Genomic DNA, 25,946 nt, shown 5'->3' with positions numbered 1-25,946 from the left:
ATGGACGTTTCAAATTCTGGCCTCTCTTTAAGCCCCCAACTCTAATCCTTCCCACTCATCTTCAGATGACCTCATCTCCTCCTTTATGGAGAAGATTGATGACATCTCGTATGATTCCCTCAACATTTCGCCTTTGGATGCCTGAGGGTCTTCGCCCATCTTCTCAGACTGGTGATGTGAGAAGAAGGGTGACATCACAGAAAGGTTGCTGGATATAAAGTCAGAAGCTTTGGGTTTGACTCCTGATTCTGCTCCTTACTATCTCTATGACTTTGGGCAAGACCTTTCCCCTCCTCTGGACCTCAGTTTCCTCATCCATAAAATAAACGGATTGGACTAGCTGATATCTAAGTTACCTTCCAGTCCTAATTCCAATTTTCCTCTCCTTATTTTCTTCCATCTCAGAGGATGAGGTGCCCCTCCTTCTTGCCAAATGTAACTCCTTCCCCCATGGCCTCAGTCCCATTTCTTCCCATCTCTCCCATGACCCAACTCTTTGAATTGTTCCTTCTATCTCATGTATCTCCAACCTCTCCCTCTCCACTGGCTCTTTTCATTTGGCCTTCAAATAGGACTTAAACTATCCTTTAAAAAATTTTCCTTTAATCCTCCCTGAGCCAATTGTCCCCAATTATCCAAACATTTGGCATTTGTTTTTATGCTAAGGGAAGTTAGGTAATAACAGGCCTGGTGTCAGAAAAACTCATCTTGTATTCAAATCTGGCCTCAGACACTTGCTAGCAACATTACTCTTGACAAGTCACCTAACCCCACTTGCCTCAGTTTCCTCACTTGCAAAATAAACTGGAGAAGGAAATGGCAAACCACTTCAATATTTTTGCTAAGAAAATCCCAAACAGAGTCACAAATCATTAGATATGTCCAAAATGACTGAATAACAACAATAGAGAGAGAAACAAAAATGGAGGAGTTGTTGACTTAAGGAGCTTCTATTATTAGAAGGTCAGGAGGAAAATGTTTCTCCTTTTTTTGTATTCTCACTGCTTAGCACAAGGACTAGTACACAAGTATTCAGTAAACACTTTTTTACTAACTGAGTCTAACAGAGAGACAATGTGGATTATGAAAAAGTAGATGTAAAAACACACAAAACAATACAGTTAAATTAGAGAAGGGATCTATGGGAATGTGATTGAGGGTAGAAGGAGATTAAGAAAGATTCTTGTCCTTGATTTCTTCTCGTCTTCAATGCTAAAATTTGATTGAGAGGAGTCTACACCTGCTGCTTCCCCTTTCTCATCACTCGCTCACTCCTCAAGCCCTTATAATCTAGCTTCTGTCAGCACATCACTCTACTAAAATGCTCTCTCCAAGAGCTAATGATTTGATTGCCAAATCCAATGGCCTGTTTCTTGTCTTCAATCTCCAGGAACTGTCTGCAGCTCTTGACAATCCACTCTTCAGAACATCCTCTTCTTCCTCGGTTTCCATGATATCCTACTCTCATGTCTAAATCTATGGTTCTCCGTCTAGCTCTCTGATTGATGCTTCTTTATCTCTTTTGCTGTATCACATTCTTTTCCCCCATCCCTTAAATACAAGTACTCTCTTAACCTTCTTCTCTTCTTTCTCTGAATTCTCTCTCGGTGATCTCCTCTCCACCTATGAATTAAATGATCACCTCCATACATATGGTTCCCAGTCTATGATCCAAGCCCATTGTGTCCCTTGAGCTCCATTCCTTCATCTCCCTCTGTGTGGTGAATACCTCTACCTAGACAGTCTGCCAGCACCTCAGACTCAACATATCACAGAATGATTCACCATCTTCCCCCCCAGGTCTTCCCTAACCTTGTCTGTTCAAACTGATAGCCCCAATTAGCCTCTTTGAATTGCTCAGATTTATCATGGAGGCCTCATCTTTGACTTCTCACTTCCTCAACCCACTGGCATTGGCATTTGTCAAATCTTGTCGATTTTACCTTTGAACATTTCTCACATCTGGTCCTTCTCCTTTCCTCCCACTCCAGTTGCTCTTGTTCAAGTACTCATTCCTTTTCACCTGGGCCAGAGAATAGGCTTTCTATCTCTTCTTCCCACCTTCAATCTTCCCTCTCTTCCAATCTATCCTTCATACTTTTGTTCAATTCCTCTTCTTAATGCACTGCTCTAATCATTTCACTCCTCCATTAAAAAATAAAGCAGAACACCAAACCTTCTGTGGTTCCTTCCTCATCGATTGCCCACTCTCCAGCCTAACTCAGCCTCACCTCATGTTACTTCCCTCTACATTTCAGCCAACCAGACGTACTACTGTCTAATGTTCTGGTCCAGTCTTCTCCCATCTCCAGGCCTTTGCCAATACTGTCCCTTATCCCTGAAATGGTGATTGATTACCCCCTGCCCCAGCCTCATCTGTTCAAATTCTTCCCATCCACCAAGGCCCAATTCAAGTGCCACCTATTGCACAAAGTCTTGTCAAACCACCTCATCTCCTAGGTGAAACTGATCTCTCTCTCCTGGAATTGCTCAACTTCACCCGGTCCTCTCCTTTACACTTATCCCAATCTCCCATGTAGCTTTGTTACCTGAATATACATCTTTCCCTCTCCCTAGATCGTGAGCCCACTGAGAGCAAGATATCTACTTTGGGACCCCAAATTCCCAGTTAGAGGGGTTCTTAGGGGCAGCTAGGTGGCTCAGTGGATTGAGTGCCAAGCCGGGAGATGGGAGGCTGGCCTCAGATACTTCCTAGCTGTATTAACTCAGTGCAAGTCACTTAATCCCAATTGCCTAGCCCTTGCTGCCCTTTTACCTTGGAGCCAATAATTAATATTGATTCTAAGACAGATAGTAACTATTTTTTAAAAAAAGAATAGAACTCTGAACCTTTTTGTGCCAGGGGCAATCTAGAAAAGCCTGTGGATCCCTTATCAGAATCATGACTTTAAATAAATGAAGGAAATGGTCAGTTTTACTTAGCAGTTAGCAAAAAGAGAGAAGTAATTTTTCCTCCACCCAAGTTCCCAGATCCCCCAGAATTCTAGCTATAGACCAGGTCTGTGGTCCCAAGGTTAATAGCCTCCAGCCTAGCACATGGTCTTGTATATAGTAGATGCTTAAAAATGCTTGGTGATGCCTGCTGAATACATAAAAGCTTATGTCTAAGGGGAAAGGTCAGGGAAGGTTTCCTAGAGAATGGGACTTTTAAAAAATGAGTAGGGGGGGGGCAGCTGGGTAGCTCAGTGGATTGAGAGCCAGGCCTAGAGATGGGAGGTCCTGGGTTCATATCTGACCTCAGCCTTCCCAGCTGTGTGACCCTGGGCAAGTCACTTGACCCCCATTGCCTAGCCCTTACCACTCTTCTGCCTTGGAGCCAATACACAGTATTGACTCTAAGGGGGAAGGGAAGGTTTTAAAAAAAATGAGTAGGAATTCAATAGGTATCAGGAAGAGAATATCCCAAGGCACAGAGATAGAAAAATGGTGGATATATTCAACAGATTGGCAGCAGCACACAGTGCAAGGTGAAATAAGGCTGAAAAAGCCCAAGCCTTGAATGCCAAGAAAGGAATTTTAACTTTCTTTAGTAGTCAATGAAGTGGTCCCCAGAAATTTCTGAACGGGGTGGCTTGCACAATTCTTTGCATAAGAAGCAGATACCTGAATGAGAAGATTTGGGTTCAAATCCCACCAATGGCATTTATTAGCTATCTGACACTGAGTAAATCACTTATTCCTTGTTTATCTCAGTTTCTTCATTTGTAATATGAGGATAATAATATCACCCACCTCCCAGAGCTGTTGTGAGGATCAAATGATATAAGGGATATAAAAGACATTGAAAACCTTTAAGAAATTCATAAACAAGAAATAGCAATTTTGTTATTATTATTATTATTGAAAAATCATTTAAAGAATTATAGTGGACAGACTTTCCTTTGGAAGTTTTTTATCTGCTCTCCATTGAATAATGTTCTGTAGACTGTCACAAAGGTAGATAAAATACCTGCTTTTCATAGTTGAGAAAAGTATTTGAATATAAGAAGTTCATCTTCTGTTGGCTTATATTATTATTGTTGCTACTGAACAGATCTTTATTAAGCACTTACCCAGGTCATAATTAAGGACTTTTATACCTAGACCAAGAACCATAAACCATGCCTAAGGCAAAGGCCCTCAGCTGAGTGGCTTGGAAGTGGGGCAACATCCCATGGTAGAGAAGGCAGAGTCCCAAGACTTTTTGGAGGCTGCCATGGAGAGGTAGCAGTGTGGGTGGAGAGGAAAGAGCACGACTCGAAAACAGGGCAAGGGAGGCACTCATCCTAGTTTGCCATCTGCAGCAATCCTGGTTTCAACTCCAAGGATCAAGTTGTCCCTCCCAGGATAAACTGATAAACTCATCATTATGCTGGTAATTTAAGTCATGGATATGGTCTCCTTGTCTCCAACTGGAGAGCTAGAGGATGGAGTACCAAACCTCTTCCAAAGCTTGTCCTTAGAGAAGCCAGAAATTGGACTTTCAGCTCATTCTACTCTCCATCTGCAAGACTGCTTGGCATCAGCTCCATGGGGCAAGAGATACTGCGCAGTATTCCCCACTCAACTTTCCAACTTTCTTTTGTGTATTATCTTCCCCATTATAGGCACCTAATAAATGTCTATCAAATTGAATTAAATTGGAAGCTTCCTATTTTAAAGGGTTCTTGCTAAATACTAAGCTCTTTTATTTCAGAACTGCCAAAAGGCTTGCTGTCAGTGCCTTTTAAATTTGGCACTCTAGGTCAAAGCCCTGGCCTCCCTGCCCTAGTTATATTTTTGGTACCTTCCATCTTAGAATCAACACTATATCAGTTCCAAGGAAGAAAAATGGTAAGGAAGAAAAATGGTAAGGGCTAGGCAATGGAGGTTAAGTGACTTGCCCAGGGTCACACAGTTAGGAAGTGTCTGAATCCAGATTTGAACCCAGGACCTCCCATCTCTAGGCCTGGCTCTCCATTCACTGAGATACCCAGTTGCCCCCTATGCTAACATTTCTTTTTTTTTTTCAAATTGAATTAATTTATTTAGTAAATTTAGAACATTATTTCTTGGTTACAATAATCACATTATTTCCCTCCCTCCCCTCCACCCACTCTTCCTGCAACCAAAGCACAATTTCATTGGGTATTACTTGTGTCCTTGATCACAACCTATTTCCGGGTTGTTGTTTGCACTAGGATGTTCATTCAGAGTCTACATCCCCAACCATATCCCTTCGACCCATGTATTCAAGCAGTTGCTTTTCTTCAGTGTTTTTACTCCCACAGTGTTTCCTCTGGGTGTGGATAGTGGTTTTTCTAGTAGATTACTCCAAGTTGTTCAGGGTCACTGCATTGCCACTAATGGAGAAGTCCATTACATTCAATTGTGCCACAGTGTATCAGTCTCTGTGTACAATGTTCTCCTGGTTCTGCTCCTTTCACTCTGCATCAATTCCTGGAGGTTGTTCCAGTTCACATGGAATCCCTCCATTTTATTATTCCTTTTAGCACAATAGTATTCCATCACCAACAGATACCACAGTTTGTTCAGCCATTCCCCAATTGAAGGGCATCCCCTCGTTTTCCAATTTTTGGCCACCACAAAGAGCGCAGCTATGAATATTCTTGCACAAGTCTTTTTCCTTATTATCTCTTTGGGGTACAAACCCAGCAGTGCTATGGCTGGATCAAAGGGCAGACAGTCTTTTATCGCCCTTTGGGCATAGTTCCAAATTGCCCTCCAGAATGGTTGGATCAGTTCACAACTCCACCAGCAATGAATTAGTGTCCCTACTTTGCCACATCCCCTCCAGCATTCATTACTTTCCTTTGCTGTCATGTTAGCCAATCTGCTAGGTGTGAGGTGATACCTCAGAGTTGTTTTGATTTGCATCTCTCTGATTAGAAGAGATTTAGAATACTTTTTCATGTGCTTATTAATAGTTTTGATTTCTTTAACTGAAAATTGCCTATTCATGTGCCTTTCCCATTTATCAATTGGAGAATGGCTTGATTTTTTGTACAATCAATTTAACTCTTTATAAATTTGAGTAATTAAACCTTTGTCAGAGGCTTTTGTAATGAAGATTGTTTCCCAATTTATGCTAACATTTCTAAACTAATTCCCTCATACTGTAGCTTAACTTGGTCAACTCTAGTCTGGGGCTGCTGAGGCTGATGCAGTTCCTTATTTTGCATGCAATTTTTAGCACAATTTCAATTGTCAGGTTTCTAGGTTGAGTGTTACCATTTGGAGCATGGTAGGAAGCAATATTTTCAGACACAGATCTAGCACCCTCCATGATTTGTTAGAATATTGGAATGAATGTCACAATCTTTTGCCCCAACAAACATTGCTTTTCTCTGACCTCCTAAAACCACAGACAGCAATATCTCCACATTAGGAAAAGCCTTTATCGGGAAACACTGCTCACTGTGCTGTTTGCAGGTATCAAAAAGGTTGTATTGCCATGGAAGAAGAGAGCCCTGTGCAGCCACAAAGGATAGACTATGATCAATGGATGGAAGTTATGGGAAGGCAGAGTTGAATCTCAGGGAAAAATTCTAACTGAGAATCAGCCAATGACGCGATAAGCTATGTTTTGAGGCAAGGGATTTTTGTCCTGGAGGTGTGTGTGTGTGTGTGTGTGTGTGTGAGAGAGAGAGAGAGAGAGAGAGAGAGAGAGAGAGAGAGAGAGAGAGAGAGAGAGAGAGAGAGAGAGAGAGGGAGGGTGGGGGAGAGAAGGGAGAGAGAGAGAAAGAGACAGAGATAAGAGAGAGAGGAGGGAGAGAGTAAGAGGCAGAGAAAGAAGAGAGACAGAGAGAGAGGAGGGAGAGAGACAGAGAGAGCAGGGGTGATTCCTAGTCTGGATGGAAGGAATGAAGAGATGACTATGTTTCTTAAATTTTCATTTTAAAGAACAGAAACAAAGCTTTGTGCTCAGTTGAATAAGGGATATTTAAAAAATAATATACAAACCATGAAAACTGATTCACTTGTACAGGAAGGGTGCAAGGAGCATATTTCCACTTCAATGGCACCTTCTAGGTTTCTTTGTCTGACTCAGAGAAAGGAAGCCACATGTGACTGCTCCCAGGAAGGTGGCTCTATTCAGGTGTAGGTCATCCACCAGATGGCCCATAGAGGTTAGGGGTTAGATGGTTTTATGCTGAAGTTGCCAAAGGAAGCCAGTTACTCCATTCTAAGTTAAGCATATCCTAATTATTTCTGAATATATCAATTTGGAGGTCACAGAAGCCTAAAGATAGAGTTTGGTGGATTCCCATTAGATAGTTTTCAGGCACCCTAGCTGTCTGTCTGCATGTCCTCACTTCTCAGGGTGAAAAGGTCTGGCTGAACCAACATGAACCCATGATGTCTGGAAGGTCTCATCGAGCTAGAAGATTTTTTGAATCTCTGTTCTGCATTTTATTCAATAACTGCTCCTGCAGAATAGATGCTTCCACTCTCTGCTTACCAGCCTCTTTGAAGCTCATATCTCTAATAGAGCCTTGTCATTGCAGTATCTCTCATTTGGGGTATAATGGGAGAAATGTCTCAAATTGGATGAATGGGTTTTGTAGAATGTCTTCTTGGACTGTGGGTTCTTTTTCCCTCTGAGATGGGGGCGGGAGGGGATTATTGGTCAATTCAAATCAATATGCATTTATTAATCACCTCTTGTTTGCATGATACTGTCCTAAGGTGCTAAGGATACAGAAATAAATGAGCGACATGAGTAGAAGTTGGAGAGAGACAAATGGCAGGAAAGATTTCCTAACAATGAGAGCTGTTCAAATGTGGACTTATTGACGATCTTCAAGCAAATGCCAGATGATCACCGATCAGATTAAAAAGTATTTGCACAAATAAAATCAATGCAACTAATAGAAGAAAAACAACAAATTTTGGGGGAAACTTTAAAGCCAGTATCTCTGACAAAAGCCTCATTTCTCAGATATGTAGGGAACTGAGTCAAATTTATAAGAATACAGAACATTCACCAGTTGAGAAATGGCCAAAGGAAATGAACAGGCAGTTCTCAGAGGAAGAGATGAAAACTCTCCATAGACATATTTAAAATGCTCCAAATCACTGCTGATTAGAGAAATGCAAATTATAACAACTCTGTGATACCACCTCACATCTACCATGGTGATTGGCTAACATGACCAAAAAGGAAAATGATAAATATTGGAGGGGATGCAGGAAAATTGAGACTGGCTGTATTGCACTTAGATTGGTTAATCTTATAACAAAATGTACTGATGCTAGAACTATGAACTGATATAACCATTCTGGAGCGAAATTTGGAATCTGGCTCAAAGGATCACAAAAGTATACATACCTTTTGACCCAGCAATATCTCTACTGGGTCTGTATCCTAAAGAGATCAGAGATAAGGGGAAAAGGACCTACTTGTACCAAAATATTTTTAGCAGCTTTTTGTGTAGGGGCAAAGATTTGGAAACTGAGGGAGTGTCCATCACTTGGAGATTAGATGAACAAGTTGTAGTATATGGTTGTAAGGGAATGCTATTGCACTATAAGGAATGATGAACAGAATGAGTTCAGAAAAACATGAAAAGACTTCCATCACTGATGCAAAGTGAACTGAGCACACAAGTTGCTATAACAATGGTCACCTGTGAAGGTCTACGCCATTATCAGCAAAGCTAGTCTCCAGGATAACCACAAGGGACTCATGAAGAAAATGCTATCCGCAGCCAAAGAAGGAACTATTGGAATCCGAGGGCAGACCAAACAGCCATTTCCCACTCTAAGCCTTCATGAGATCTCTATTGTATGTGTGACACATATCTTCTATCATGACATGATACATGGAAGTATGGGTATAATCTATATCATACTATTTACTACCTCAGGGAGGGGGATGGAAAGGTAGAAACAGAGAATCTGAATTTAAAAACAATTGTCAAAAAATATTTCTACATGTAAATGAAAACATAAATAAAACATGGTCACAGGCCAGATATGGTATGGTGATGATTTTTTCTCACATATGAGCAGGCCTCAATAGCTAGTCAACTTCACATTTATTAAGAAACCACCATATTCCAGGCATTGTGATAAGCACTGAGGACACCAAGAAAGATGAAAAATCCAGAGAAACAAAACAAAATGAACATAAAACAGTTTCTGCTCTCAAGGAACTCACATTCTAATAAAGAAGACAACATGCCAATAGTGATGTATGAATAAGATATATACAAGATAAACCAGGGGGGTAATCTAAGAGGGAAGGCATTAAGATTAAGAGGAACTGGGGGGGGGGGGGCAGCTGAGTGGATTTAGAGTCAGTGGGAGGTCCTGGGTTCAAATCTGGATTCAGACACTTCCCAGCTGTGTGACCCTGGGCAAGTCACTTAACCCCCATTGCCTAGCCCTTATCACCCTTCTGCCTTGGAACCAATACACAGTGTTGATTCCAAGATGGAAGTTAAGGGTTTGTTTTTTTTTAAAGAGGAACTGAGGGAGATTTCTTGAGGAAAAGCAGAAGGGGCCAGGCTTTGAAGAGCTTTGAAGACAAGAGAGTACTTTACTCTTGACTTGGAGAAAATAGGAGCCTCTGGAGTTTATTGAATGGGTGAGGAGGTAAATAAAGATACAATATGGTCAGAAATGTGGTTTAAGAAGATCACTTTGACATTGAATGGAGGATGGACTGGAATGGGGAAAGACTCATAGAAATTATCCTGCAAGCACAGATAGGAGATGATAAGAGCCCATCCCAGAGGACAGAAGGGGACATATACTAGAGATGCTATGAAAAAATAAAAGGACTTGACAGTTGATTTGGATATGGGTGAGGGTATGAGAGAGAAAGGAATCAAGGATGACGCCTAAGTCCTGAGCCTGAGTGACTGGGAAGCTAGTGGCACCCTTGACAGTAATTGAGAAGTTCTGTTTTAGAATTGTTGAGTTCGAGATGTCAATATCCATTAAAGACCCTTCCAACTCTGAAATTCCATAATTCTGTAATAATAAGCCAATGGAACTTATTAACTGAAAAGAGAAGTATAGACATTGTGGGCTCAAGCAGACCCAAGAAGAGCTAATATGGAGTAATAAAATGGCAGATCCATAATTGGTTACGAAGGGGTCTGAGAAATATTTGTGCCATGCCCTTAACTCTAAAAGGCCATTTCCAAGGAGAGGACATGATCTTCTGACTCTGGAAAACAGTTGTGGAGATGTGAACTGTTGCATGGCACCAGCTGGCATACACTAAGTGAAATGGTAGCCAATGATAGCTATATTGTTGTTGTTCAATTCTTTTAGAGACATGTCTGACTCTTTGTGACCACACTTGGGGTTTTCTTGGCAGAGATCCTGGAGTGGTTTGCCATTTCCTTCTCCAGCTCATTTTACAGATGAGGAAACTGAGGCAAACAAAGGTTAAGTGCCCACGGTCACATAGCTAGTAAGTGTCTGAGATAGGATTTGAATTCAGGAAGTCTTCCTGACTCTAGACCTGGCACTATCTCTTGCACCACCTAGTTGAATTAGGAGCATAAGCATATAAAAATCTATTTGCTAACCAGGCATGTTATAATGTGGGTACTATTATGTCACTAAAACTCAATTTCTGATTTAATCAAAAAGGATACAAGTTTGACTCAACATTTACCAATATTTGAAAAGAACAACGATCCAGGGTAATGCCAAAAGTTGGCTCATTATCTGGGATTAGGTGAAACAAATTAAGGTGCACTTTTTCCCTTGGTGTCAGCAAAAAGGCAAGGCAAGGTGACCAGCATTCATTAAGTACTTCCTATATTTCAGGCACTATGCTTGGCACTAAGGATACACATGCAAGCAAAAGGACAGTTCTTGTCCTCAAGGAGCTTACATTCTAGTTGGGGAAGAGTGGGCGATTTGGAGTAGCAGGATTTAGGGTTCAAAGGGGCCCTTCACTGGGCCCCTTAGTGTGTGACCCTGGGCAAGTCATTTAATATTCTAGGTCTTGGTTTCCTCATCTGTAAAATGAGGAGGTTATATTTAGATTAGGCCTTTAAGGTCTCTTCTCCCTCTAGATTTATGGAGGTTTCCTTTTTCAAATGAAATTTTAATTTTATTTTAAGATTCTCATTCTTATTCTTCCTTCAATACCTACCCCCCAAACCCCATCCTGAAAAATATGTAAAACTACAACTCCGGTTACAAATATACATAGTCAGGCAAAAAAATCCCTGTCAAAAAATAAATAGAGTCTCATCTGCTCTGTGAAACTATCAATTCCCTAACAGAAGGTGACTGGCATATTTCAACTTGAATCCTCTCTGAATTGTGGCTGGCCAACTTCTCAAGTGTTTCAAAGTTATTTGACTTCATAACAATGTTGACTTTGAATTCTCTTGGGTTTGCTCATTTCATGCTGCATCAGTTCATAAAAGTCTTCCCAGGTTTCTCTGAAAGTGACCCCTTCAATATGCCACAAGAGAATGACATCACACACACACACATATATATGTATATATATATATATATATAACATAACTTATATGAACTTGAGTTTCATTAATTTCTTAGATCTGTTTCTTCATCTATAAAATGAAGGGGTTAAACTAGGTCAGTGGTATCAAACTGAAATAGAAACAGATCCCTACATTGACTTAGAAAACTACAAAGTAACATTATCTACATTATACTGTATCTTTATTTATTTTCCTTAATACTTCCCAATTACATTTTAATTTGGTTCCAGCAGTATTAGAGAATTTTGAGTGGCCTGCAATCAACTAGTCAGATACTTTAAGACTTTTATAGTTGTTGTTCAATTGTTTCTGACATGTCCAATTCTTCCTGACCCCATTTGGTTTGTTGTTGTTGTTGTTTTTTTTTGGTGGTAAAGATACTAAAGAAGTTTGCTATTTCCTTACAGATGATAAAATGGAGGAATACAAGGTCAAGTGACTTGCCCAGGGTCACACAGCTAGGAAGTGTCTGAGGCCAGAACTGAACTCAGGAAAATGATTTTCCTGACTCTAAGTCTAGAGTTCTAGACACTGTGCCACCCATAGGCCTGCCTTGAGACTAGACATCTTCTAAGGTATCTAAGGAAGATCCACTCTGAGTAAATATTGGGGGACTAAATGTCTACCTGTCTAGAATGTTGGATCCATCAGTTACATGTCCATTATGCTGAAACATTTTACTAGGTCTTAGGGACACAAATAAAAAACGGAACAACCCTATCATCAGAGAGTTTCCATTCTATTGGGAAAGACTTTATACATGCAGTGGAAGAGATTATTTTGGGGGTATAAATTTGTCTAGATTGGGGTTCCTAAACTCTTTTGGTGCCAAGGACCCCTTGGGTAGTGTAGGGAAGCCCATAGGCTTCTTCTAAGAATAAAATTTTTAGGGGCAGATGGGTGGCTCCGTGGATTGAGAGCCAAGTCTAGAGATGGGGTCCTGGGTTCAAATGTAACCTAAGATACTTAGCTGTGTGACCCTGAGAAAGTAAGTTAATCCCCCCATTTGCCAGGCTCTTACCACTCTTCTACCTCAGGACTGATACTTAATATTGATTCTAAAACAGAAAATAAGGTTATTTTTTTAAAAAAACAAGATTTTTAATTAACTTAAAGAAACACTAAATTGAAGTTAGAAGTTGATGAAAATAAAGTTTCTCATCCAAGTTCAAGCACTCCCCTGAAATCTATTCAGGGATCCCTTTAGGATCTGGGGTCTATATGGTCCTCACAGCCCCTTCTAGCTCTGAAGTCTTTCTTGTGAGTCTTTGATAACTCCAAAGTGAATTCAGAAATAAGTAACATCTCCAGTGGCTCCTACAAAGGCAGCCCCAGGCCAGGATCCCTGAGACAGCACAGGCAAGGCGAGTACAAATGGACCAAAGGAAGAACCAAGGAGGGAGAGGGCACACCACAGAAAAGCTCTAATTAAGAGTTACATTAAAAATGCATTAGCTGTTAGAATACAAGCAGATGCTCCAAGAGACACAAAGCGGGTCTCAAGGGGTGAAAATAGCAACCGAGACCTCGACCAACCTCTGTCAAGAAATGGCTTTGCTCCTCAAGCCCTCTGACAGAAGGGAACTCTGGAAACTCCCTGGCTTGCTGCTGGCTCTTTCCTAAATGACTCCAGATAAGCAAGAAGGGGCCAAAGAATATGCTTGGCTTTGCTGTTATAAATACAATCCTTGTTTCCCATACTTTTCAATCAGCCTTCTGAAAGCACTGGCTCTAGCAAAAAGAATTGTGGGAATGTAAGGAAGGATAAATCCTTCCAGGGCTTCTGGGATCTATGCCTCCATGGTCTTACCTGGAGCAGGCGGGTGGGAGGGAGGAGAATGAAGCCCCTGGGACCCTTTCCCCAGAGGGAAGCAAATAGTAGTACCCTTAGATTCTCTGGCACCCAGGGCATACGCCCAGGTTCCTTTGAAGAGACTTCCAATTTCTGACTCCCCTTGATCCCTAGCTACAAACTGCCCCTACTCCAAATTATCTTGTCTTCCCCACCCCTCTCTCCCTCTCTCTGTCTCTGTCTTTGAACCTCTCTCTCTCTCTGGTTCCCTCTCCCTCTCTTTCCCTCTCCTTTTCCCTCTCCCTCTCTCTCTCTGTCTCTCTCTCTCTGTCTCTCTCTCCTCTGTCTCTCTCTCCTCTGTCTCTCTCTCTGTCTCTCTCCCTCTCCTTCTCTCTCCCTCTCTTTCCCTCTCCCTTTCCCTCTCCCTCTCTCCCTCTTAACCCCAACCCTCTCTCCCTCACCCTCTCCCTCTCCCTCTCTCCCTTATCCTCTCCCTCTCCCTCTTTCCCTCTCCCTCTGTCTCTCTGTCTGTCTGTCTCTCACTCACTTTATCCCCCTTTATCTCCCCCCATATATATTTATTTTTGTAAATAACCATGAGATATCTAGGTGATGCACTGAATAGAGTCCTGGGCTTGGAGTTAGGAAGACCTGAATTTGAATCCTGCCTCAGATGCTTGCAAACTATGTGACTTTGGGCAAGTCAGTTAACCCACTTTTAGCCTCACTACTACAATCATGGCAGCTAGGTGGCACAGTGGATAGAGAGCCAGACTTGAAATTAAGAAGACCTGAATTCAAATCTAGATTTAGACACTTCCTTGCGTGTAACCCTTGGCAAGTCACTTAGCTTTGATTGCCTCGGTTTCCTCATGTATAAAATGAACTGGAGAAAAAAATGGCCCACTACTCCAGTATCTCTGCCAAGAAAACCCCAAATGGGGTCACAAAGAGTTGAACAAGATCAAAATGATGGAACAACAACAACTATCATGAGTTAGACAGTGTAGGTTCAGTGGGAAGGGAGCTACCTCCAGCAGCTCCACATTTTTCTTTCTGAGGCTAGTTGAAATCTTTATGGTAGTGCTCTAAGACTTGAGTGCATTCTTCAAGTGACTGTCCTGAGGAGGTTTCTAGTTCAAATCACAGGGCAGGTAATGAATCTAGGGTTCTGTACACCATTCTTAGGGATGCCTGAGAAAAGTGGGATTTACCCAAGAGGAAGTATTACATCGATTTTAAGTCCTTTATGAATTTTTGGCCTCTTTTCAGAGGAAAACAAGGACTGGCCCATACCTGCTATTCAGGGGTGTGCGTGCTGCAGTCAGCTCAAAATGGCTCTCAGGAACCAATTATCAAATTTTCAGTGGGAGCATTTATACCTCCAAATCAGCAAATGCTACAAATAGGGTTTGAGTTGTTGTTTTCTTGATTTTCTAGATTTGATGAAGTGATGAAGAAAATATTAATAGTGAAGATTAAATTTGCAAGTGCACCTTCTAGAAGTCTTTCCCGAGAGCTGGTATGAAACATCCATACTAGAGTCTCTGTGGACTCATGTGGCAACCCAGAATCCTTTTAGTCATATCAGTAGAAACTGAGACAAAACTTTGATTTTGAGATCTCCTAGAGGCAAATTCATACTGGGGCAAAACAAGGCCAAGAGATAAAGATTGAAGGATACCCCTAAGATGGAAGCTGGTTACAAACAGTAATATTTCATTATGTATATAGGTCACATTTTTGGTCAGGCTTCCTTCAATCAATGCACATTTATCAGTCATTAGATCAGAGATTTAGAATTGGAAGGGACCTTAGAGGCCAACGAGTCCAAGACTTCCATTTTATAGATGAGGAAATTGAGGTCCATAGAGGATGAGTGTCTTGTCTAGGGTCACACAGTTGGTTAAGTATCTGAGCCTGGATTTGAACCCAAGTCTTCCTGACTTCTAGTCTACCACCATGTTACTTTCCCCCAGTTTCTCTGTCTCTGTCTCTGTCTCTGTCTCTGTCTCTGTCTCTTCTCTTCTCTTCTCTTCTCTTCTCTTCTCTTCTCTTCTCTTCTCTTCTCTTCTCTTCTCTTCTCTTCTCTTCTCTCTTCTCTTCTCTCCTCTTCTCTCTCTCTCTCTCTCTCTCTCTCTCTCTCTCTCTCTCTCTCTCTCTCTCTCACACACACACACACACACACAAATGCTTCTGTTATAACTATTTTGGCATATATGAGATTTACCTCCACTTCTGTCAAACTGTCTCTCATTTTCTTGGGCTATTTTATTTAAAAACATTTTTAAATGAATACCTTCTCTTAGAAACAACGTTAAGAATTGGTTCTAAGGCAGAAGAATGATAAGGGCTAGGCAACTGGAGTTCAGTGACTTGAGCAGGGTCAAACAACTAGAATGTGTCTGAGGTCAAATTTGAACCCAGGACCTTCCATCTCTAGACCTGGTTGTCCCATCTTGACCCATTTTAGAGATGAGGACATCATATCCTGAAGATCTTGTCTGATGTCACATAGCTAAGTAGCCAAACTGGGATTTGAACCCAAATTCAGCATTCTTTTCATGATAATATGCAATGTGACTTTAGAGCCAGGGGACTTGAGTTCTAAACCCAGCTCTTCTGCTTACTACCACACTTCCCTCAAGTAAGCCACTTAGGCTCTCATTGCCTCAGTTTCTCCTCCTGTAAAATGAGGGGCTAGACTAGGTGAATCCCCCTCAGCTATCTATCTCTGAGCCAATGATTTCTCCATATCAGTAGCCTCACCATCTCTAATGGTTCCACTTACATCTTCCATCCCCACAGGAACAAGTAGGCAGCTCAGCCTCTGCCCCTTTCTCCTAAGTGCCCTACCAGAACCCATCCAGATTGCCCAAGGTTGTCCCTTTTCACGAGTCTCCCTATTACTATGCACACCAAAGTTGCTAGTGAGTAGAAGAAGGGCACCTTCAGCCCGAGACCTGCCTGTTCCTTTCTTTTGATACAGAGGCTTTCTGGGCCTGAGCTGGGCCGGACTAACTGAGTGGGTTTGCTGACAGCAACGAAATACCATGAAATTCTGGAGCAACAAACATGCAGAAGTTTTCCCTTCTTCTCAGAGGGAGACAGAGAAAAATGAAGGAAAAGAAGGTAACTCAATGAGGAATTTTTTCAGAAAAGTGTTTGTGTGTGTCTGTCTATCTATGTGCGTGTGCGCAATCTGAAGAGGAGAAATGATGAGGAAGGAGTTCACGGAACATTGAAGCATGTGAAGGAAAATTGTTAACAAGGAAAAAGATGGGAACGAACTGGTCAGAGATGCTTAGGGACAGCTCCTCCCCATGGATGGGGGAAGGGGAAGGGATGGGGTAGACTGAGACCAAATAACATTTCTCCTTTGTCTGTAAAGGTAAAGGCTATTGGGAATAAGTAAGTGGCTAAGTAGCTAACTAATAGCATATATACCCAGCAGGAGCCGCCCATCCTGCCTGATTTTAGCTGAGCTGGCAAAGGGGATGAGTGCTGGCCCTAGGGCAGAAGGGGCAGGCTGGAGGGGTTTGGGGGTGACAATAGTCACATTAAATTACAAAGTAAAGATGGGAGAGAGAGAGAGGCAGAGAGAGAGACAGAGAGAGGGGGGGGAGAGGGAGAGAGAGAGAGAGAGAGAGAGAGAGAGAGAGAGGAGAGAGAGAGAGAGAGAGGGAGAGAGAGAGAGGGAGGGAGAGGCAGAGAGAGAGACAGAGAGAGGCAGAGAGAGAGAGAGAGGGAGAGGGGGGGAGAGAGAGGGAGAGAGAGGGGGGGAGAGAGAGAGAGGGAGAGAGGCAGAGGGAGAGAGAGAGAGAGAGAGAGAGAGGAGAGAGAGAGAGAGAGAGAGAGAGAGAGAGAGAGAGAGAGAGAGAGAGAGAGAGGGAGGGAGAGGGAGAGGGGGAGAGAGAGGGAGAGGGAGAGGGAGAGGGAGAGGAGGGGCACTCAGAAATGTCTCAGGGCTCCCAGTCCTCTTTCCACTTTAGTCTGATCAAATCTAGCTAAATTGTTCGTAGGTGCCATCTCAGCTATTAAGATAATAAGTTTCAAGCTAGAAGGGACCACAGAGGTCATCTCGTCTTCACCACCCTCATTTCAGAGATAGAAGTTTAAGTTCCAGGTCCAGGAAGTTTAAGTGTTTTATTCAAAGTCTCACAGATATTAATAATCACTCTCTAATATTTCACTTTTTCAGCCAGGACCTGTGATGTCATGAGTGCAGGGATCTTCTAGGGTGGAAATTCCCTTTCCTAAGGACCTTCTCTAAAACTGATTCTTGGATTGTTGTCTGGAGTGGGGCAGCTAGATGGCACAGTGGATAGAATACCAGGCCTGGAGTTGAAAGGACTTGGGTTCAAATCTGACCTCAGGCATTTCCTAGCTATATGACTCTGGGCAAGTCACTTAACTTCATTTGGAAGTCCTTTGCCCTTCTGTCTTAGAGTTGTTATTAAGACAGGAAGTAAGTTTCTTTTTTTGTTTGTTTTTTAAAGATTGTTACCTGGGGCATTGAGAAATAAATGGCTCATCCAAGGTCACACAGTATATAGTATATGTCAGAAGCAAATCTTTCTGTGTCCAAGACTAGCTTTCAAATTTCTATAATATTCTAATGTTTGAAAAGTGCTTTATAGAAGTGATCTTATTTGATCTTAAAGTCACCCTGTGCAAGAGGTACAATTATTATCCCCATTTTACAGATGAGAAAATGGGCTGAGAGGATTAACGAGTTACCATCAGGTCCCAACAATTGCTATGTGTAAGGCAGGATTTGAACTTAGGTTTTCAGGGCTCTATTCACTGTATGATGAGGATTGAGCTCAGACCCTTGAATGCCAATCAAGGGCCTTTTTTGCTAATCCAAACTGCCTTTCAGAAAGGTATGCTATAAGAAGCAACACTATATAGGAGAGAGATAGGGGGATGAACCAGAGTGTATGGGGGGGGTTACAACACCTTCCTCTGAGTTACCCAGATTATTCTCAGTAGTCTTAGTTCCCAGGGCTCCCATTCTCTGATCTGTCATTGAAGGAACTTTAGACATCAGTCACTAAGTCCAACTCGCTCTTAACTGAGAAGTAATTAAATTTAAGCCCAAAGACAATGGCAGAGAGCAAGACTAGAACTCAGGTCCCTTTGCTTCAGAGGCCAGCTTTATTCCACTACTCTAGGAAGACACCAATGAGGCAGGTATATCCTTAGACTCTCTGGCATAAGCCCCATTGCCCTGATCAAGGACCCTGCTATCTTCTAAGCCAGAAATTGGAAGGGAAATTGTCAGTTTTGATTCCCCCTCCTTCCCCGTCTCCCTTGTTCATTCTCCTTGGCTAGGAGTTCCTTATCAGATGGGTGACTGCACAGGAAATCTTACCTGGCAGGCGGATAAACACAATTTCCAAACCAATGGGAGCCATCAAGGTCACAGAGAGCTGTTTCGATTCTCTTCTCTGCCCCTATTGTGAGAGCTAAGATGGCGCCCTCCCCCTGTTCATTTAGACTTACTCATCCTTCTATGAAGAGCATAGATGCAGGCCAGATCCCCAGGGAGTCCTGAAATGGCTTTCTCCCCTCCTTTCCCCCCACCCATATTGGCTTCCCCAGTATACAGAGTCCCTGTTTAAGAGGCCTTGGCTCCTCTGGAAGCCAAGATTTCTCCCCTGTGGAATGGGATCCATTAATGCTGTAGGAATGATAGGAGATAGAGATTGGTGAGAGGTACTGAATGGGTTCTTTGCTGGTCTAGGGAACTCCTAGAGAAGTACATTCCCTCTGCCATGGAAGGGCAGCACCCACTTGGGAATGGCTGCTCTTGGAGAATTAGCTCAAGCCCTCAGGGGCTTGCCCAGGGCCACACAGAGATGTGACACTATTTAACAGAGGCAGACCCTGAGCCCAAATTTTCCTGGATTCCAGGACAGTTTTCTATATTTTGTCATGTTGTCTCAACCATGAAAATGAGAGCTGGCTAGTAGAGCTGGCAGGGGTTGTCTAGTCTAGAGAGGGTTACGAGTCAGGACGTCTGAGTCTGCCATTGACTTGCTGTGTGACTTTAGCCAAGTTATAATCTCTCTGGGCTTCAAATACCTCACCATCAAAATGGGTGTTGTAAAATGACCTCAAAGGTCCCTTATAATCTAGAGCAGTGATGGCAAACCTTTTAGAGACTGAGTGCCCAAACTATACCCTCATGTAGTAATGTGAGCTTCCCCCTTACCCCAGACATGGGTGGGAGGCAGCATTTCCATTGGGCTGCTGAGCAGAGGGGCAGATGGAGTGAAAAATGTCCTCAGATGAAGTGGAGATGAGAAAAGGATCAGCACCCTCTGGCACACGTGCCATGGGTTTGCAAACATGGTTCTAGTCAATAAGTGAACATAAGCAAAAACAGTGCAGGTCTTCTGGGAAAGACAAATAGATATAGATATAGTGATACACAAAATAGATGTAAGTTAAGGAAGGGCACTGGGAGCTGGGTGGAAGAATCAGGAAAAGCCTTATGTAAAAGGTGACATTTGACTGAGTCTCTTAGAGGCAGGGGAAAGGGCAGAAGGGAAATGATTATAGCCTGTGTTAAAGACAGGGACAGAAGCCAGAATGTCATCATGAAGGACAATATCAAGGCCAGTAAGGGAGGACTGGAGAGTTTGTGAAGGAAGGAAATGTGGAATAAATCTGGAGACATAAGTTGAAGTCAGGTTTGTGAGGAGCTTCGAATGCCAAGTCTAATTTATGGATAAATCAATAAATGATCTGTGAAAAACACATGGCATGGTGCTTGTGAAATTCTGTAACAGTGAGCACATAAGATAAAGACAAGGGCTTGCACTAGAGGGGAAGAAATGTTCCTCTTGGTCAGAGTTCTTTGTTCTACATGCCTATCCATCCTGTAGCAACCAGGAAAGGAGAAAGGGTAATACTTGGGAGTGGAAGAACAGATGGAAAAGGACCTGGAAGCTTGGAGAAGGGTCAAGAAAGTAGGATGTTACATCAATTCTGACTTAGCTCTCTCTGACTACTGAACCATGCTCCCCAAGTCTGTGCTGCAGCCTGTGTTATTGTGTTCTCTGCTGAAGTCAGCAGGCAGCTATGTGGTACAGTGGCTAGGGATGGGCCTGGAGGCAGGAAGATTCATCTTCCTGCATTGAAGCCCATCCTTAGACACTTCTTAGCTGTGTGACCCTGGGGAGGTCACTTATCTCTGCTTCTTTTTCCTCATCTACAGAGGGAAATGGCAAACAACTCCAGTTCTTTGTCAAGAAAACTCCAAATGGGGTCACAAAGAGGAGGACATGCCTGAAATGACTGAGTAACAACTGGAAATGAGTAGATACCATTAACTTTTTAGAACAGACCTTGAGATCCACCTGTCTACTGTTTTTAAGAAACTCTTACCTTCTGTCTTAAGTATCAGTTCCTAGGCAGAAGAGAGGTAAGGGCTAAGCAACTGGGTTAAGTGACTTGCCTAGGATCACACAGCTAGAAAGTATCTGAGTCTAGATTTGAACCCAGGACCTCCCATCTCTAGACTTGACTTTCAATCCACTGAGTCACCTAGCTGCCCCATCACCTCTCTATTCTTCAAGGTAAGAGTCCAATGCCATCTATTCCCTATCACTGCACTGCCCTCAACCAAGGAAATCTTAAAGGGCTATTTGAATTTGAATAATTATTATGAGCCCTTCCCTGGCTCTGGATTCTTTATAATATACTAACATGTCATGAACATGATCTTGTCTGTTCAGGAGAGTTCATTTAAAATTTAGTTAAGTCTTAAGATTGTCTGAGGCTCAGAAATTAGACTTGGTATCAGAGGTGGGACTTCATGATCCTAGCTCTGGTGTTCTCTCCACTAGGCTTTCCTGCCTCAGCACTTTGTCCATATCTCTCTTAAAATCGTCACATTCTTTCCTTCTGGGTGGTGGCTTGTATCTTAGTTGCTCCAGCAGATGCTACATTTCAAAAGAGAAGGAACTGCTTTATTTTATTTTATTTTATTTTATTTTATTTTATTTTATTTTATTTTATTTTATTGTATTGTATTTTATTGTATTTTATTTTATTTTAGAATCACTTTGGTCCTTATAGCTAGGAGCTGTGATTTTCTCTATGTGGGAACCCTCTCTACTTCCAGAAGGCGTAGCTGGTCCACAATCCAAGGTCTTGGAGAATTTTCTGAGGCTCAGACAGGTTAAATAAGCAATCCATGATATCAGGGGCAGGATTTGAATTTAGGATTTTCTGGCTCAAAATCCAGCAGGCTATCCTCTACAAGGAAGGATTCAGAGATAGAAAGGCTGTGAATAAGCTGGAGAGCTCTGCTAATGATCAAACTAATGATCAAACTAGAAAAGACATCAAGGAAAATCAAAGCTTCCTATAGCATGGATACTCCTCCCCAGAGGTCTGGCTCTCGTGCATATGGTTTCAGGAGTCAGAGCTGGGCGTTAGAGACCATCTGGTCATTAGCAGAGCTCTCCAGCTTAAATGGGCCTTAGGGGATCACTTTGGAGACATCTAGGTGATATGGTGGATAGAGTTTCAGGCTAGAGTGAAGAAGACTGATCTTCCCAAGTTCAACTCTGACCTCAGATACTAGCTGTGTGACCCTGGGCAACTCACTTAACCCTGTTGGCCTCAATTTCCTCATTTGTCAACTGAAATGACAAAGAAATGGCAAAGCACTCTAGTCCAGTATCTTTGCCATGAAAACCCTAAAAAGGGTCACAAAGAATCAGACCCAGCTGAAAGGAGTGAATGACAGGGATCATTTGACAGGAGAGGAAACTGAGATCCAGAGAGGAAAAGTTAATTACCCAAAGTCACAAAGTTTGTATCTTGAGACTCAAACTCTGGGTCCTCCTAATGGAACTTCTTTGTAACCAAATTGTCCCATCAGCTGGCAGATGCTATCTGGCTCACTTACAGCAGAAGCCTGTTTCCCTACAATCTTCCATTTGATTCCCTGGGTACATAGGATTGGAGGCTCAGAAATGACAGGTACAATGCCTGGTACATAGCAGATAGTCAGGCAATGGTCATGTATTAAGATCCTACTATGTGCTAGGCTTCCAGTGCTAGACAAATGACAGTCCCTGATCTCCAGGAGTTCACTAATGGGTCTGACAACACCTTAATTAAGAACTATAAGCTAAATACAGAGAAACTGGAAAAAAGCTAAGGGAGAAGGCTTTAAGATAAAGTGGAAGTGGGAAAAGCTTCTTGGAGGAGTCAGAGGATTTTAGCTGAGCCCTGAAGGAAGCTAGAAAAGCCAAGATGTGGGGATGAAGGAGGCAGAGCGTTCCAGTGACAATGGCAGGAGTCAGGAGATGAGCAGTGTCCCTAGTGAGGAACAGCAAGGACGCAAAGAGGCCAGTGGAACTTACTAAACTTGAAGAACTAGGTGGCCCACTATGGATCCCAAAAGCTCTCAGCTACCTGGACCCACTCTGGTCCCCTCTCGGTGGACCTGTCCCCCCTCTCCCCACACACACATCCTGACTGTCCCAGTCCCTCACTCACTCACCCTTAGGCAGCTTGGACATATTGTCTTGGAGCCAGGAGAAGAGCTGGGCAAACTCGCAGTCACAGAGCCACGGGTTGCCATCCAGGCGCAGGGTCCGCAAGGAGGGCAGGGCGGCCAGTGCGGCCACGTTGAGGCTCCGGAGGTCGTTATCGTTGAGCTCCAGCACCTGGAGCGACTCCAGGCTCTCGAAGGCAGCCTCGTCTACACCGGCCAGGCGGTTGTTGGCCAAACTGAGCTTGAGCAGCTTGGCGGCCGAACGGAAGGTGCCGGCGCCCAGCTCGGTCAGGTTGTTGTAACTCAGGTCAAGGAAGATGAGCTTGGCCGAGCCGCTGAAGGCGCCCTCCTGCAGCGAGCTCAGCGAGTTGTTCCTGAAGTCCAGGTAGACCAGGTCCCCGTAAAAGATGAAGAAGTCGGCCGGGATGGCCTCGATGTGGTTGTCAGCCACCAGCAGCTTCCGCACGTCCAGGGGGAAGGCGCTCGGCACGCTGGGCAGCCCTCGGGCCCGGCAGTCCACGGTGTGGGAGTCCGCGCACACACAGCCTGCAGGGCACGCGTGGCCCCGAGGTGCCGAGAGGAGGCAGGAAAGGAGGCAGAGGGCGGCTGCGGGCAGCAGGGACGCCGGGGAGCCGGGTGGCGGCAGCCCCATCCTGTCCCAGGGCTTCTGTGGGGGATCCGGGAGATCGGGCCGGCTCCAAAGCCAGGGCGGCTAGCTCTTGATTAGGAGAAGAACATCTGGCCTCCGGCGAGGGAGCGCACTGGCTCTGTGCGCGCCTCTGGGTGTGCGTGCGCCCCTGTGTGCGCGGCGCGTGGGCTGTGTGGTTGTGTGTGTGCGTGTGTGCTTCCGTGTGTGCGTCCGTCTATGTGCCAGCGCGCCCGCTTGTAGCCAGAGATCACATATCCTTGAAGCTCAAATAGCCGGTGGCTGGGGGGTGGGGTGCGGAGGGAGGATGGAGAGCAGCAGAGGAGAAAGGGAGGGAGGGAGGGAAGGGAGGGAACTGAGAGGAGAAATCGTCCTGCTGGGGGATAAAAATCGAGTGGAGGAGAAACAGAAGTAAGTGGACTGCCATAGATCAGTGGGTTTCAGGAGCTATTCAGAGCATCCCAGGGCTCTCATCCATCCCTTGCTGATTTTAAGGGGGATGAAATTAAACGTGCTCCTGTGATTTGTCAGTCAGCTCTCTGGGAACAAGTTGGGGTTCAGATAATGAACCCGGGTTCTTCCTAGGCTCCATCCAGTGGTCAATTGAGTTCCCCTGGCCCCTTCTCCCTCCTTCCCTATCCCCCCCCCCCCCCCCCCCCCAGCTCTGGGCATATAGCACCACTCAGATGCGGAGGGATCCTAGAGGACAAAGGCTGGAAGACTGGTTGAGGTTGAGGGAGCTTGTATTTTTTCTAAGTCGATTTTGCTGAAAGGAGGCCAGAAACCTGGATCTGCACCTACTGCCTGTTTGACCTTGGACAAATAATTTACTTTCTCTGATCCTCAATTTCCTTCCCAGTAAAGTGAGGAGATCGTATTAGATGATCTTTAAGGTTCCTCCCAGCTCTAGATCTGGTCTGACTTGGCTATTGTATGCATTGGGAAACAACACATTTCTTTCTTCCTTCCTTTCTTCCTTCCTTTCTTTCTTTCAATACTGTGTATTGGAAGAGTGGTAAGGGCTAGGCAATGGATGTTAAGTGACTTGCCCAGGTTCACACAGCTAGGAAGTGTCTGAGGTCAAATTTGAACCTAGGACCTCCCGTCTCTAGGCCTGGCTCTCAATCCACTGTGCTACCCAGCTACCACAGAAACAACAAATTTCTTAAGGGAATGAACTCTTCATATTCAGGTGACTGACTTAGAGCATCCTAGATCTAGAAGGGGAAGGACCTTCAGAGTTTATTTAATCTATTAAGTAGTAAAATCAAGATTTGATCCCAAGCCTTCTGATTGGGAATTGGAATCCATTTTTTATTGGTACTGCTAGAAAGCTCTCCTCCTGACTCTCTAGACTTTATTGCCATACCTCAGCTGCCTTCTCACTCTGGAAAATTCCTCTTTGACCTTCTTCCTATAGGTAAGATCCTCTTAGAAACTCCATTTCCAGGAAATACCCAGGCTGGTCATACTTCCATATCTCTCCCTTTTCTGCTCCCTCAATTAGAATGTAAGCTTCTTGAAGGCAGGAACTATGTTTCCTTAATTCAACTCAAGACTTTGCTACTAAAAACAATGCAATGATCCAGGACAACTCTGAGGGACTAATGGGAAAGAACACTATCCACGTCTAGTGAAAGAACTGTGGGAGCGGAAACCCAGAAAAAAACATATGACTTATCACTTGTTTATTTGGGCATTATGATTTGGGGTTTTGGTTTAAAAGATCACTCTATTACAAAAATGAATAACATGGAAATAGGTTTTGAGTGATTATATGTAACACAGTAGAATTGCTTGTCAACTCTGGGAGTGGGGAGGGAAGAGGGGAGGGAGACAATAAGAAATGTAACCATGGGGGGAAAAATTCAGAAATAAAATAAAGTAAATTAAACAAATTTTTAAAGAAGTATTAAATGCCAAGCACTGTGCTAAGCTTTGCGGATACAAAAAGAGACAAAAGACAGTCCTCTGTGCTCAAGGAGATTATAACCTAATGAAGATAACATATAAACAAATATATAAAAAGAAACTATAAACAGGATATGTAGGAAATAATTTAATAGAGGGAAGGCACTGAAATTAAGAGAAGAAGAAGGCTTCCTGTAGAAACTGGGATTTCAGTTGGCTCTTAAAGGAAGCTGAGGAATCCAGTTTATCAGGAATAAGGGGGGGGGGGAGCATTCCAGGTCAGAGGGACAGCTTTTCCTGGTAGCCTGGCCTAGAGTAATCATTTTATTTTTATAACCTTTACCTTCTGTCTTAGAATTGATATTCATTCCAAAGCAGAACAGTAAGGGCTAGGCAATGGGGGTTAAGTGACTTGCCCAGGGTCACACAGCTGGGAAATGTCTGAGGCCAGATTTGGACAAAGGTCCTCCTGGCTCCAGGCCTGTCTTTCTACCCAGTGGGACACCTAGCTGCTCTGTGATCACTTTATAAATGTTTATTCACTTGCTGACTTAATTTCTTTAACTTGTCTCCACTTAGTGCACATACAGC

General features: G+C 43.4%; 1 protein-coding gene across 1 annotated transcript in view; it reads right to left on the bottom strand.

Annotated features, from left to right (window-relative positions):
- The window catches only part of LRRC38 (leucine rich repeat containing 38), a 49,146-nt gene extending 25,107 nt beyond the window's left edge, over positions 1 to 24,039 (bottom strand). The window contains exon 1 of the mRNA XM_001364128.3: positions 22,805 to 24,039. Within this exon, the coding sequence (XP_001364165.1) occupies positions 22,805 to 23,450 (646 nt within the window). The 5' untranslated portion in view covers positions 23,451 to 24,039. The remainder of the gene's footprint in view (positions 1 to 22,804) is intronic.
- Between the last annotated feature and the right edge of the window lie 1,907 nt (positions 24,040 to 25,946).

Source organism: Monodelphis domestica, chromosome 4, assembly GCF_027887165.1.
Source record: "Monodelphis domestica isolate mMonDom1 chromosome 4, mMonDom1.pri, whole genome shotgun sequence".
NCBI classification, from domain to species: domain Eukaryota; kingdom Metazoa; phylum Chordata; class Mammalia; order Didelphimorphia; family Didelphidae; genus Monodelphis; species Monodelphis domestica.
Note: the sequence above shows the minus strand (reverse complement) of the source record. Positions and strands in the feature narration are given on the sequence as shown.